Source organism: Falco naumanni, chromosome 5 (genome assembly GCF_017639655.2).
Source record: "Falco naumanni isolate bFalNau1 chromosome 5, bFalNau1.pat, whole genome shotgun sequence".
Classification (NCBI taxonomy): domain Eukaryota; kingdom Metazoa; phylum Chordata; class Aves; order Falconiformes; family Falconidae; genus Falco; species Falco naumanni.
The window spans coordinates 30,475,596-30,489,308 of NC_054058.1; the positions used below are offsets into that span (position 1 = coordinate 30,475,596).

The following is a 13,713-nucleotide window of genomic DNA, read 5'->3' on the forward strand; positions in this document are numbered from 1 at the left end:
ATTGCACTGCATTCTCCAGTTAGATTTATCCCCACTCAGCACTTTGGTAACTGTGCAACACCGGTACTTTCATCCTCTTCAGTGCTCACATCTTCTGTTTGGCCAAGTAGGAAGGAAACTTAGTTCAGGTCGAAGAATTCCCAATGTGCATTCATTTATCTCATGAGGAAGAGCCTCAGAGCTAGCTCAGGAAAATTATAAATACTTGGACTGTTTCTATCAGAAAGAGATGAGGAAGAATGAAAGATGTCCTGGTCAAAGAGGATATGAAGCTCTCCTAGAGCATTACAGTTTAATAAGCGATTCTCAAAAATAAAAGATGGGCTTGGAAAGTTTTTTTCATACCACACAGAACTGTACATAGCTAATAATGCTAACACTCCGTAGGTTAATAAAAAGGTCTAAATAGAATTCATTTAGAGAAGGGAATGACAAAATCTTGTGGATTCTGTTGACACCCATCCAAATCTTCCTTGCATTTTTCAGTGCAAAGTCTATGCTTTTTTTCCTTTTCATGCATCACTTGTATATGGTGTTTGGCAGAACATTTCACAACAATTCTGCAGCTTACCTTGTCAATCAGCAAATGGCCCTTTGGAGTCCCTTTTTTGTCTGTACCTAACTCATATCTCATCTAGACTAAAGTTGGAAAATTTTGATGAGAAATAAGTGTTTGTTTGTTCCTAGTACTTTGCCTTGCTATCATCATTATTAAAGCACATTTTTCCCCTTCCTTCTCTTAGAGTTTCTGCTTATGGCAAGACTAAAAGTACACACACAAAACTGTTATGAGTAAAGCCCTTTCTGCAGCCCACTCCTAACCAAGACCTACTGCCTGAATCCAAGGGAAGGCCCGTCACAAACATTCTAACAATATTTTGCAGAGTAGTATCAATAAATACTGCCAAAATCCTGGCTCCAAGGATCTTGTGAGAAGTCAGATGTTAAGTTAGGTTTATAACCTTTCCAACTTGCTTCGTATTTAAACTTTAGATGCTTACCTCAACTGAAATTGCTAGACCTTTTGAGCTTCTCTGGCCACATTCAAAACACAGTTCAGGTATTATATCCATTAATCAGTGCTGCCATGTATTTCTCTTATATTCTGTCTAGGTGATTTTAGCAAGTTTAAGCACAATACTCCCCTCTGTGGGATCTGAGGATGTGGTATTTACTAGTGACTAGCTCTTTGCCATTTGTCCTCATTACCATCCTCTGTACATCAGTACTTGAATGAGATTGCTGGCATATGCAAAATTAAGAATGTAGGTATGGAATATCTGAAAGGTCAAAACATGGAAAACACAAACAGCAAGTCTGAGGAATTTGACTCTTACGTGGACCAGCTAGTAAAAGTGGGCATACTTCAAATATATTGAAGTGAAATAATAAAAGATTTTTTTTAACTAAACAATGACATGTAAACTTATGCTAAAGAATATATTGCATATAAATTACTTCACCATGTGTCTGATGTTAATCATAAGTAACTTGGTGAATCAGGGCCCATAAACTTTTCTCAGTATTAAGTTATGTGTTCTGCAGTCCCTAATTCCACTGAAGATCGGCCTTTATCTAGCCCTTTATTTTTTCAGTCTTTTCCTGAGTATTTCTTTCCTCCTGAAATTTTCCTTACAAAAATTTCTCTACAGAGGTTTTGTGTTTAAAAAAATCGAATAACGGTGACACGAAACTTACAGGGTGACCATGGTCCAAACTGGGATCATACTTAGTGATCAGATGGTGACACCTGTCCAGATCTTGGATTTTTCTGGGGAACCAGGGCACTGGAGAGAAAGCAGCAAGATTTAAACGAGAGAGGATCAAATCACTTTTAAAAGGCACAGAAAATAAAACCTGTGCTGAAGATTACAAGCTTTCTTTTCATCATTATCTAAGAATATTCATATCTACATGTCACCATACGTCAGTAGTTGACTTCATTTGCCAACCAAAGTGGCAGACTGGATGAAAAATAATCTGAAACTTATTTGCAATGATAATCTCTGAGTTTTAATTAGTAGAAACAATTTTTAAAGGCATAAACATTTCCTTTAGGCCAAATGAAATACTCTGTTTGACACAGCACAACAAATTTATTTCTGCATTTTGGATTTAAGAAAATATTTTAATCTTGTCTAAAAAATAGTCAAGTTTTCATACCTTTAAGAGTGAAAACAACATTTTAAAAGAAAACATGAAATTTCTAGAAACAAAACAGGCCAACAAGTATCCTGACTTCAAGTTTTTTCCTTGTGGTTCTTTTTTTTTTTTTTCAGCAAAACTATTCTAGCATTAGCTGAATTTCCAAAGTTTCCTTCTCCTGAAGTGAAGACCTTTTCCAGCGACTGAAATAATGTGTGCTTATTTTAAGTGCCAGCATTTATAACCAATGAATTAAAGAAATACTGGAAAAAGACAAAGTTGGTACTGCTTTTGAAGGTCAGACTGATGCTGTAATCAGATTTAGTGTCTTATAGCTCAGAAAAGGTCTGTTTGGGGTCACCTTAATCTCATACTTCACAAGAAACCAGGCATCTCTCTACTGAATGGCAAATTTAGCTTTAGCTCTATTATATTATATCCAGACACAGCCAGTTCACAAAGGTACAAAGCTACAAATACACACTGGTGTTGGGAAATCCCAGTTCTTTCATGCAGTTATTGCCAATTCTGTGATAAGAAGGAAGAAATACTAATCTGGTAGATGTCTTATGTCCACCCAGAATTTTTTGCTGAGCCTTTTTGGCGGCATCAGTGGTTCTGGTTTATCAATATGGTGATAGGCGCTTTACATATATAAATATAAATATGGACCCTCAGCCTTCTCATCTACCAGGGGCACTGCTAGTATCTTCAGAATTGTATTAAAGGTGTCTAACAGCTTGTTATATTCACCCATCCCCTACCTGCCTGTAAACAGGAAAAATAATGGCAAATTCACTTCCCATCCTGGTGACTGGTAGAGATGGTGGCTGAAATACAGCACAGGCTGTGGACTAGCCACTTGCATCACTTTGCCAAATGAAATACTGTTCCCAAAGTGCAACTTTTGAAGCTGCACAGCCTCTGAACAAGCTTTTCATGTGCCAGATGTCTGATGCTCTGTCACTCCAGATTTGGCAGTGGGTCTGTTCTCTACGAGAAGCTCATCCCTTAGTTCTCCCAGCCTGCCCACTACCTGCAGGTTTTCTGCTGACCCTCTCTCCCTCTTGCACTCTGCTCCCTCACTGAAAGCTAAATGCAACAGGCTGTAAGAAGCTTCCAATCTACCTCCAGAGAGTCCTACTGCACCCAGACAGCAGTACCCAGGGCACCATAAACAGACAGCTACTGCTTCTTTTAAGAAAACAAATGCAATACACTACAAGCAAATGAAACATTCAGACCCTCTGCTATATCATCATGTTCCCATCGAGTGTACGTGCTTGCCCTGGAGCAGCCAGTTCTCTGCACAGCTCTCAGCTTTAAGCACACAATCTTCCTGTCACTGAGGAGTTTCCAGTTTCTCCTCAGCATCTTGTTTTGCTGCTCTATCTTTCTTATCTCCCTTTTTGCTGGAATGCTTTTCTCACCTCAGTTCCACTGGCTATGGTGAAGTGCCTCTCTGTCCACACCAATGGAAATGGTCCCAATCCAGAGAAAACAGTCATGCAGTGAAGAAAACTAAATGCACGCTCACCTGCTTTTTAGACAAATTAAATCACTATTACAAAGCTAAAGCTAAAAAAGTTAATCCAAAAAGAAACAGAACTCTTACCTTTCTCTTCTCTGCTAGTTTTCACGTCCTCTGTCACTCTTTTTAAGGAAGTGATAAGGATACTAACATCAGCACTGTGAACTTCACATTCAATGAAAATATCAAAATAATCAGCAGCATTCTTGGGGTTTTTGGCTCGTCTGGTTTCAAAGTGATGGATCTGAGTTTCAAACATCTGCAAGAGCCAGAGGTTCGTATGATGAAGCTTCTCCAAAAGCTGGAAATCCACGTAAGTCTAGATACACTTCTACAATGTCTTTAAAAGGTAACTACAATAGGTATTAACAAGAAGTGCATGTTAAGCAATGAAGCCTAATAATGCCCAGTTTATAAAGTGCTAAAAAAACACAGGCAGAGCTAAAGATTTAACACTGTAGAATTAGGTAGAGATAAATGGAGATGAAAGATGAGATACTGTTGACTGTAGTCTGTGCAGAAATAATAAATGAGTGGATGGCTAACTTAAAACCCTGGCAGAATGAAAGCAGATCTAGTGATATATAACACCACCATAATCACAAAATAATCAAACAATTAAAAATAAGTAATTAATAAAATACTTTTCTTCTGAGTTATTCATTTTCACAGGTGAGAGTAAGCACCTGGTAGGGATACTCCAAATGCCCAGAATATATAATACCAGTATGGTTTACAGCTCTTGTATTCTCTGTATCCCCTGCCAAATATGCAGAGAAAATTCATTGGCTTCTAACATCCCCACAATCCGAGTGCTTGAAATGCCTGCCTCTTGTTTAGTTGTGGCTGGCCACCACACCTGCTAGAAAGAAATAATAGATTGGGCTCTAAACAGCCCTTACATTAAATGATGGTTCTTCTAAATGACTGTGCCCAGCTGCTCCCTCCCTCCAAAGCACTCTCCTCCACCTGGGAAGGCCAGCCAAGCTCTCTGAGCAGCTGTAGCAAAACAGGGACAATAAGAAATGGGGGAAGGCAGGTGGAGGCATATGTCAGGCAGGGAGCAGGAGAAGGGTGAGAGAGGGGGAGATGTAGAGTGGGAGAGGTGAAGGCAATAGGGACAGAAAAGAGGGCTGCATGGAGGAGGAGAATGGTGAGATCTGTACCTCAAAGACTTTGGCTGCCTTAGAGAGCTCAGTTTTGCTCACATTGCAGAGGGTGAGGGTCAGGATGAGAGTGGCTCTGCCATCCTCCCTGTTGGAGTCCGGGCTGTCTCGCTTGTTCAGTGGCTCTATGCCATGCATCTCCTTCTCCTCCTTTGGCCTGAGATCACCACCGAGTCAGTCTTCATTGGAAGACAGAGGAGTGGATTGCAGTTCCCAGATGCTGAGCAGAAACTGCTTGAGGATGTGAGTGCTTGTCCTGCAGCAATGGCCAGGGGATGTGGTAGGACTGGAGATGTGTCTGTGCGGGTAGTGAGATCAGAGCTGTGAGGCCGCAGCAGAGCAAGCTCATTACTACTGTGTTAGGTGTAGGGACATTTATGTTGGCCATGCCAGGCACATCAAGGGAAACAGTCTGCGTAGGATCTGCGCAAGAGCCCAAAAGAACCCTCCTCCTCTGGGTAACTTCAAAGCATGGCCCTCCTGCTCTGTTTGAAGGTGTCTGCAAGCTGTTCAACCCTGGAGACGGGCTCCTTTGTGGAGCCTGATCTCCATTTACATCTTCCAGTCTGGACTGCCCTATAGAGCATCTGAAATTCCCCTTCCTTCCCACCCTCTCTTACCCCACTGGCCCCCTCTCTGCATTGACCATGCCCCCAGAGAACCAAAGGGGGTCTCCCTGCACACCCCAGTCCGATCCAAGCAGTGTCCCCTCTGCAGAGACACAACCATGGGAGTGTCAGAGAGACCTGAGCAGAGACAAAGTTCATTGCCTACTTCTAAGCTTTTCCTGACCACAGGATCTGCTCAACCCTAGCCCTACAGGAGCCGAGTTTGCCTCCAGGCTAAGTTCCTCTGTTGGAACTTGGTTTTGTCATGATTTTATCTCCAGGAAGTAGGAGTGTCTCAAAAAGCCCAGGGTCACATCTTGCTCATAGGTGGCAGGGCAAGCTCAAGGGAGATTCAGCTCTGCTCCTGCCAGGGCATGGCATCCCTTGACGTCCACAAACATGTTTCTGGGTGTGAGCACCCATATCTACATAGCCCAAGTTACAGTGTGTGGAGCCCCTGTGAAAGCCATCTTGCAGGTCCACAGAGAAGACCACCCCTCTGTCCTCCCTTCACAGATAGAGCTGTTTCTGATGTGCCTCTTAACTGGTCCTGGCTGGGTCACACAGCTATATTGCTCTTGCCTTCTTCCTGGCCAGGGAAGATAAAGATAATGTAACCAAATTTTGTTCCCCAGAGACCACAACAGCACTGTGGTTCCCCTGAGCCCAAGACAGAGCACTGAGGAGGTCTCGATTTGCCCATCTATTTCCTGGATGAGACAGACAAACCCAAGGTGAATTTTGGACCACCGTGCCCAGGAAGCCGGTCTTGGCATCCTGAGGAGCATGGGCCCATCCGGACCTTGAGCACCAAGGGCTTTGCAGGCCGCAGTGAGTGCCAGCCCCAGAGGAGCTGTTCCGCAGCTGGGCCCAGCCTGAGCCTAGGCCAAGGTGCTGCGGGGCCCAGCACCACCTGCGGGTGGGGCGGGGCGGGGTGGGACGGGACGGGGCGGGGTGGGACAGGGCAGGGCAGGGTGGGGTGGGACAGGGCAGGGCAGGCCCCTGTTCACGGCGCTGAACGCAGCCTGGCTCTGGGCTGCTGCACCCTCCGCTCCGCCCTCTACCCCACACCCCCCGGCCCTGGCCCAGCTGGTGTCCCAGGGGGCTCCAGGAGGGCAGGGGGCCACTTCAGAGATGGCTGAATTGCAGCTGCAAACTGAACAGGACAGGGGGATGAGAAGTGGGGTTTAAGGGGAACAAGGCTCTTCCCACTGTCACGTTCCCCCAGCAGTGGTGGCGAGGCTGGGCACAGGAGAACAAGCTGAGCTGAGCCTGGCTATCTGAGTCCAGATTGGGCCTTTACTGTGAAGGCTGGGTGCGTGCATCCCCACGTCCAGGCCACATGCATGGCACAAACAACAAATGGCACAAGTTCTCCTACTACAGCTACGTGTGGGCATGTGGTTGAAAGCCCCAGGGCTCAAAATGCATGTTTAAGGCACTGGTCACAAATAATGGAAGAGCACGGACATCAGGCTCCTACAGCTGTTTTCATGCTTTAGTGTTAGAGTCCCATCTCTATATGTTCCTACAGCACCAGTTGTTCTGTGTAGGAATGGAGGTTTCTCTTTAGACCCAGACTGGGCTCCTCAGCCACTGTGATAGCTGAAGCAGCATAGGCAGAGCTTACAGTGCAGCTTTAAGCCCTGGCTCTCCAAGTGGTGAAATTTCCTTGCCTATCCAGTGGACACCGCAATACCACCTTGAATCCATGCTTGGGACAGGCCCAGGAAGGTCTCACCCGTGATTTAAGTCAGCTCTGCTAAGACGCCCCGAAGTCCTGCTTTCAGCGCTTTTGGGGACATCTAGGAGTACAAAAGGAGAGGTCTCAGTCTGGGTGCTGCAATTCAAAGGGCTATGCAAGGACTGGAGCAGAGTGTGTCATCCTTTCCCATGGGGACAGGCAGCTTCTCCCTGCAGAAGCTGAGGCTCTCCCACCCCAAGAGTAAGCTCACCCCCTCTTGTGGAGTCCCTGGGGTGGGTGATTTAGGCAGACATGGATGAACACCACAACCAACCTGGCCAATTTTTCACCTGTTACCATTGCAGATATCTCCACCCTGTGTGAGTACAGTACTATTCATTTGAGATGGATATGACATTAATATTTCTGTTTATTTAGGTTAATTTAAATGGTTTCAGTTGAACATCAAAAAAGTCTTCTCTGCCAACTGCTAGCATGGTTTGAAATAGCAAAGAAACAGGCTTTTAAAGAATGCACTCCTGTGGAGTCCTCCTGTGCTTCACTCCTCTTTCAATAATTTCTGCATCCTCTGGGGAATAAAGCGTCCCTTCTCCAAGGCTGATGTCAGTTCTAGGCATCTTAAGGCACCCAGAGGAGACCACCTCCCTGTGTAACCTGTGCGGACAAGCCCTCCCTCCACACCATCACTGACCTTGGCCAAGGTCACTGAAAAGGAAAAGGATATCATGAAAGAGCTTCTTTGATCACCTGAAACAGAGCTGGAGATGGGGACACTGATCATAGTGGGGTGGAAGAGAGGAAGGTTACTTAAAAGAGTAGCTTGGGATAGGTTAGTCAGAGTAACATACAAAGACATATAGAGTATGCAAAGGTAGAACAAGCAAGGCTTTGCTGTTGGTTTCTAGGTAATTACACACATCAAGAATATGGGGATTTTTTTCATTACTTTGCCTGGATGAGTGATAGTCAACCAACTCAAGAGAGCCTTTTTTGATTTAGAACACATCTCAAATGGGCATTCCCTCTTACCTGGGGGAATTTAATTCTGACTGACTCGCGCAGTTACCTTACAAAGAGGAGTTGCACTGGCCAGATAGTGCAAAAAACATTTTTCTACACAACTTTCATTTTATTTAAGCATGGAAATAAGTCACCCATTAAGAAGTACTATTTAAAATTCAACTTATTTGTGCTATTTAATGTATATATGCACAAGCTAATTTGTTCTGCAAGAAAATCTACTTTTGATATGTTTTCTCTTCTTTTAAAATACCAAGAATTTAACTTTTTCTCATCTCTTGATGAAAAGCTTGCTGAACAGCTATGTTATGCTTCTTTGGCTGGAGATACTGCTTATTTAAACTTCCGTTAAGGGACACAGAATCACACGTGTGACATCAACACTAACCATTCCACTTGTACATAAAAGACAACTGTGAATCATGGGTTCTCAGTATCATTATAGATCTACTGCTGCTGTCACTCATAACGAGCCAGAAACAAAGGAGCTTGGAAAGCTGTCTGAGGATTGGTTTGAAAGACTTCACGCTTGGGATGAATTTGTCTCTTTGTGGTACACAGTTACCTCATGTGTCCTATTATATTAAGAGAGAAAAATATGGGCTACTTTCACACTGAAAATACATGCCAAGCAGGCCTGAAAGATACACACAGGCATTGTCATGAGGAAAAAAAAGGAAGAAAAAAGATACAGAAATCAAAAAAGCTTACTTCAAAGCACCAAAATGATACCATTTTGCATAAGTATATGTCTATTGAGAAGGGTTCCGGCTGGTATCCTTAGACTAATGTTATGGGCCATATAAATATAATGGAAACAGCTGTACTTTCTATCTTCCTAAAGGATGATGCTTACATTAAAGCTCCATTGATTTTCAAACTATAAATACAAGAGTAGTACAATATCAGGCGTGAGACCCATGGACTTTCAAATCCTTCTCCACCTTTGGATCTTCTAACAGAAATGTGACTCCTGAATCATGTTAGTATCGTGATGCAGAATTGTTTCAGGGTGGAAATAGTGTTCTGATTTGCTTTGCTCCGTTCTGTTCTAATGGACAAGTGCTGATCTCCTTCCTCCTTCAACTAGTGAGCTACAGGGAGGCATTACACAATGTGGACCAGTCCAAGAGGGCATTTAACTACTTTGAGTGGAAGTTATTGGATAAAATACAGAAATAGCTTCTCGAACAGCAAAGCTCTTCTACATGGCTAAGCCGTTGGGTTAAGTTGGAATCACCCTTGTTTCCATTTGCTCCCTCAGTCAAGCTATAGTCCAGAAAGAATAAAACTGCTTTCATTGAAAAATTAAGATTAAAGCTCAAGTGGGAAAAGGAAGAAGACTCCAAAAAGTGTCAGGAGCTGTCTTGAAAGATATCATGTTTGGATTTGAATGCACTCAGACTGGGACACAGCTAACCCAGGTCTCCCATAGCTTTCATGCGGGCTCTAGACACAGATAGACACAGTGAGTTAGGAGTTGGAAGGCTTTGATCTCTTCAGCTGCCTTGTAAGAACCACTTCTCCATTTCCAAGGTGTTGGTACCCACCTTCTGGATTGTGAGTCCAGAAAGTTTGGAGATACTTTGTAGCAATGCTGAATAAAGCACTCTCAGAGAAGGATACAGGCAACACAAGGTAGCTTTCACACATCAACCTTCCACAGTAAGTAGCTGAGTATGTCTTAAGAGAGGTCTCCACTTTCTGTGAGCTGACTGATCCTGAATCAGCTCTGAACCCGTGAGGTTACACAATATTACAGCCAGCACGGCTCTGAGGCTGGACTAATAAGGCCTTGATGCCTTTTTAATGCACCTGCACGGTTTCTTGCTTGCACAAATTACTGACAAACTGACCTCACATACAACTGCAAAAAGCCACACAGACTTGCCTTTAGGTAACTCTCCATTGAAGGGGCTTTTTTGCGGGTACTGTATTAGACACAGACTCCATGATCTGGGTAAGCAGCCTCAGTGCCTTGCTTAGGGACTCCACTCTGCAGACCAATGACACATCACAGCATAAAGCATTCTTGGTTTGCACAAACCTTTTTGGGATTGGTGCTTGTGCCAAGTACAGTATATTTATATATGGCGATAACTCTGTTAATAAGGCTGCAGCACACTTTCTGTCTTTTCTGCTAGCATGTGTGCTTTGGATCAATGGTGACATCACATTTTTAGGAAAAAAATGTATTGCAGGATAGAAGTGATTGTGTATAAAATAGAGGTACAGAGGTCCAAGGAGTATACGTAGACCCCCTGAAAGGTGTAGTTTGGGATTCCATGGGAACCTTGCACAAATATGAGGGACTGAGGGGAGAATGACTGTGAGAGAAAGCAAAGTAGATGAGTCTTCATAGTCATTGCCATCCTGTCCCTGGGCCCAGAGTAGTAATGCAACCTCACAGCTGCCGCAGACTATAGCTCTGCATGGTGAAGATCTCCCCCTTCTGCTAACCTTTGGCACAGGAGATATGGAGGCTTTCCCCAGATTCCTAGAAATAAGGTCATTTTTATGCATTAGTGAGAAAAAATGGATTAGTGTCTGAAGGCCAAAATAGTCAAGGGTCACCTGAAGGCATGTATTTCTCTGCTAATCTACAGTAATTAAGATATATAACATAAGCATTTATGCAGTACACAGGAAGATAAAAGACTGAGGCTAGATGAAAACACATTTGCACATGGCAGCTTCTAGTCAGCAGCCAGTGATCAGCAAGCTACAGCAAATCCTCATTTTATCTTCTGGAGGGCATTGCAAAGGATCCCCATCTCACCTGCAAAGGAAATAATCAGAGCAGTTAATTCTACAGCTAGCCCATTTCTAACACTCTAGTATATATTACCCCTTATATCCATTCCCTGAAAGAATAAGGTCAGCAAAGAAGTGCTGGGCTGGACACATTTATTAGGGTCCTATTGGAGTAATATCTGCAGAGTCAGCTCTTTACCTTCATCACCCATACACAAGGATGGCTCACAGGATTGGGGGTGCTGGCTCTCAGCAGGCTAGCAAATGTTAGGGGGAAAATGTATCAGGGAAAAGACCAGAATGGCAAAAGGAAATTTTATTAAAACCAAACTTTTCCTTTTCTTCCTTACTGAGAACAGCTACAGCCACACATCAGAATCCATCCCAAGGCCTTGTGGCCATTCCCAGCACCTCCACTAAAACTGGATATTTCAGGTGCAACAAATTACAGTCAAATTTTGAAGCTTGGCTAGAATTAAGAAGAAGTTTTTGCACCAGAAAGGACATGTGTGCTGCTTTAACTTGGTCAGGCTCAGAGTATTAAATGCAACCAGACAAAATCTGCTTTGTGATTGCTATTTCTGATCCAAGTTTTGAGGAATTCAAGGTAACAAATCTGTAGTTCCTTACTGTTGATAGTGTCAGCTAAGTTCTTCAGCTGCTTTGCATTGTCCAATACTTCAATCCTCTGGGTGTAGGGATTGTACCGAACAGAGAAAGGACGAGGGATTGTTTGAGCAAATTTCCTGAGGCAAAAATACAAAAAGCACATACAAACTCAGAAAGCTCCTTTTTTCAGTAACTCACTATTTTCTTGGTGTGTGCATTTGTTGATGAGGGGAATAAGAAAATCTGTGAGAGGAAACAACTGAAATTCCTGCCCAGTGATCTGAGACCTACAGCATTCAGTAATGTTCTTGAATCTGCATTTGTCCTTAACAACTTTGGGTTTTTTACCTAACAGGAATAATTATGCTATTGGCATGGCAACATTCTTCCTGGTATAGGACAACTACGTAGTTATTTGGATTTGCCAAACTTGAAAACCTCATTGTCCTTTCAGTAATGCAAAATATAGAAATACTGATCCAAGTCTGCAATTTCTGGGAAAATAAGGTCAAGTACCTATGTCATCCTGGCATACCAAGGAGCAAAAAGAGTGTTAATTTCTGACATTGTTGGTAGTAGCTTCCACATCATTGCAAAGACGGGACATAGTCAATGGAGTAAAGCAGCATTCTTGCCACTCCTTATTTGCAGCCTTCCCTGCTACAAAATAGTTAATTCCATGGCAGAAGCATTCATACTTTGTTATCTTGGGAAAACATTAATTTGCATAACCAGAGAACTGTGGAAAGGAGAGCTCTGAATGGAATGAGATGGTCAGAGCTATTGTTCTAGCTCCTTGTAGACTCCAGCAGGATACTGGGTTATATATCTGCTTCAGATTACTGAAGTCATTGCTGAAAGAAGAAGGAAAGCGTGCAGGAGCTGATTATGGAAGCCCCAATATACAGGCTGTGATTTAGCATGGTAAATCCCGTATGCCCAGAACAGTGGAATATGCCGGATGCTACCTCCACATTGCTTCTTCACTTTAGTCCTAATTATTATCAGCTAAGGCCATTACCTTTATCTCAAACAGAGTTCAGTGTGAGCAGATCACAAGGTGTGACAGTGGAAAAAAATTATGTTAGCTATGATGAAAGTATTTAGTGGCATCAGTCCAATTTTCCTAAGGGGAGAGATGCACGTTAGAAGACAGTCTTCCTAAATCCCAGCTGAAGGTAAGATCCTAATTAGAAGATGAATGCCTTAAGCTGAAATGTTTTGGGTCAACCTCAGAATAATTTTTCAGGGAGGTTTTCTATTATACACAAACTCATGTGTTCAGGTGCAAGCCACGAACACAGGCACTGGACCAATCCCCAGACCTCTATTTCAATTTAACCACTTTTCTAATTTGGTCACTGACAAGATAGTTTGTCTAGAGTAAGGCAGCAGCTTCCGCTTTATCAAGGAACTTGCTACTCAGAGAAGTATACAGAGAAGATGGAAACTACGTGCAGGATATTAATAGCACAAACCAGAAGAGAAAGCCATCTTTCTCAGGTATTACCCCACAGAAAAGGGCAGAAGGAGATGCTGCAGGCTTATGATGATTGAGGAAGCAGCAGAGGAGGTAGCTAGGAAGACTGTGGAGCTGAGAAGCCTGGAGCAGCAGAGTATCTTGGGTCTCAGCATGTGTTTATCTGTGAATAGGGGAGAGAGAGAGAGAAGAGACTGCAGGTCTGGGACAAGTCATCTCCAAGTGAAAAACCTGTTAAAGTGTGAACTAAAGCTAACCCCTAGTGGCTTGACTAACATCCAGAAATATGATGGTGTTTAGAATAGAAATATTGTTGTGAGGTGGAACCCAAGCTGAACCCCAAACACAGTCTGAGTCATTCTTGTTTCAAGAACCAGAACTGAACCTGGATCATTATCTCGAAGTCTTGTTGAACTGGAACTGAATCTGTATTTGAGTCACAGATGACTGCAAGATTTACTGCGTAACCCCATAGTCTTGTAAACACACTGGTGGTAACAAGCTGGAGGCTCTGTATTAAGCTAACCACACAGGCCTCAGGGCTGGTGTTATTAGGCTTGCTTGGAGTTTTGTTTAGCTGTAATAACAATTGTCTTATGGCCATGTAGCTATTACCTAATTTGTTCTAGTTTTGCTTAATTCTGAATAATTGTGTGCTATAATGCCTATCATCAGTAACTTCATATAGGCAGGAA

The 13,713-nt window shown here is 43.1% G+C and overlaps 2 protein-coding genes across 10 annotated transcripts in view; both read right to left on the reverse strand.

The window, feature by feature from the left end:
- LOC121088478 (tyrosine 3-monooxygenase-like) overlaps nucleotides 1-6,364 on the reverse strand; it is a 48,681-nt gene extending 42,317 nt beyond the window's left edge. For 6 of the 7 annotated variants that reach the window (XR_005827963.1, XR_005827961.1, XR_005827962.1 and 3 more), the window contains exons 1-3: nucleotides 4,843-6,364; nucleotides 3,761-3,935; nucleotides 1,699-1,787 (exon numbers count right to left, since the gene is read on the reverse strand). Coding sequence is in view for 3 of the 7 variants with exons in the window: in XM_040594657.1 (XP_040450591.1) it covers nucleotides 1,699-1,787; nucleotides 3,761-3,935; nucleotides 4,843-4,980 (402 nt within the window). In the remaining 4 variants the exon portion in view is untranslated. The remainder of the gene's footprint in view (nucleotides 1-1,698; nucleotides 1,788-3,760; nucleotides 3,936-4,842) is intronic. The other variant, XM_040594656.1, reaches the window with a different exon arrangement.
- A 1,182-nt stretch (nucleotides 6,365-7,546) lies between these two features.
- Nucleotides 7,547-13,713, reverse strand: part of PAH (phenylalanine hydroxylase) — a 42,776-nt gene continuing 36,609 nt past the window's right edge. For all 3 annotated transcript variants that reach the window (XM_040595248.1, XM_040595247.1, XM_040595246.1), the window contains 2 exons: nucleotides 11,560-11,675; nucleotides 7,547-10,954 (listed from right to left, as the gene is read on the reverse strand). In XM_040595248.1, coding sequence (XP_040451182.1) covers nucleotides 10,911-10,954; nucleotides 11,560-11,675 — 160 coding nt within the window. In that variant the 3' untranslated portion in view covers nucleotides 7,547-10,910. The remainder of the gene's footprint in view (nucleotides 10,955-11,559; nucleotides 11,676-13,713) is intronic.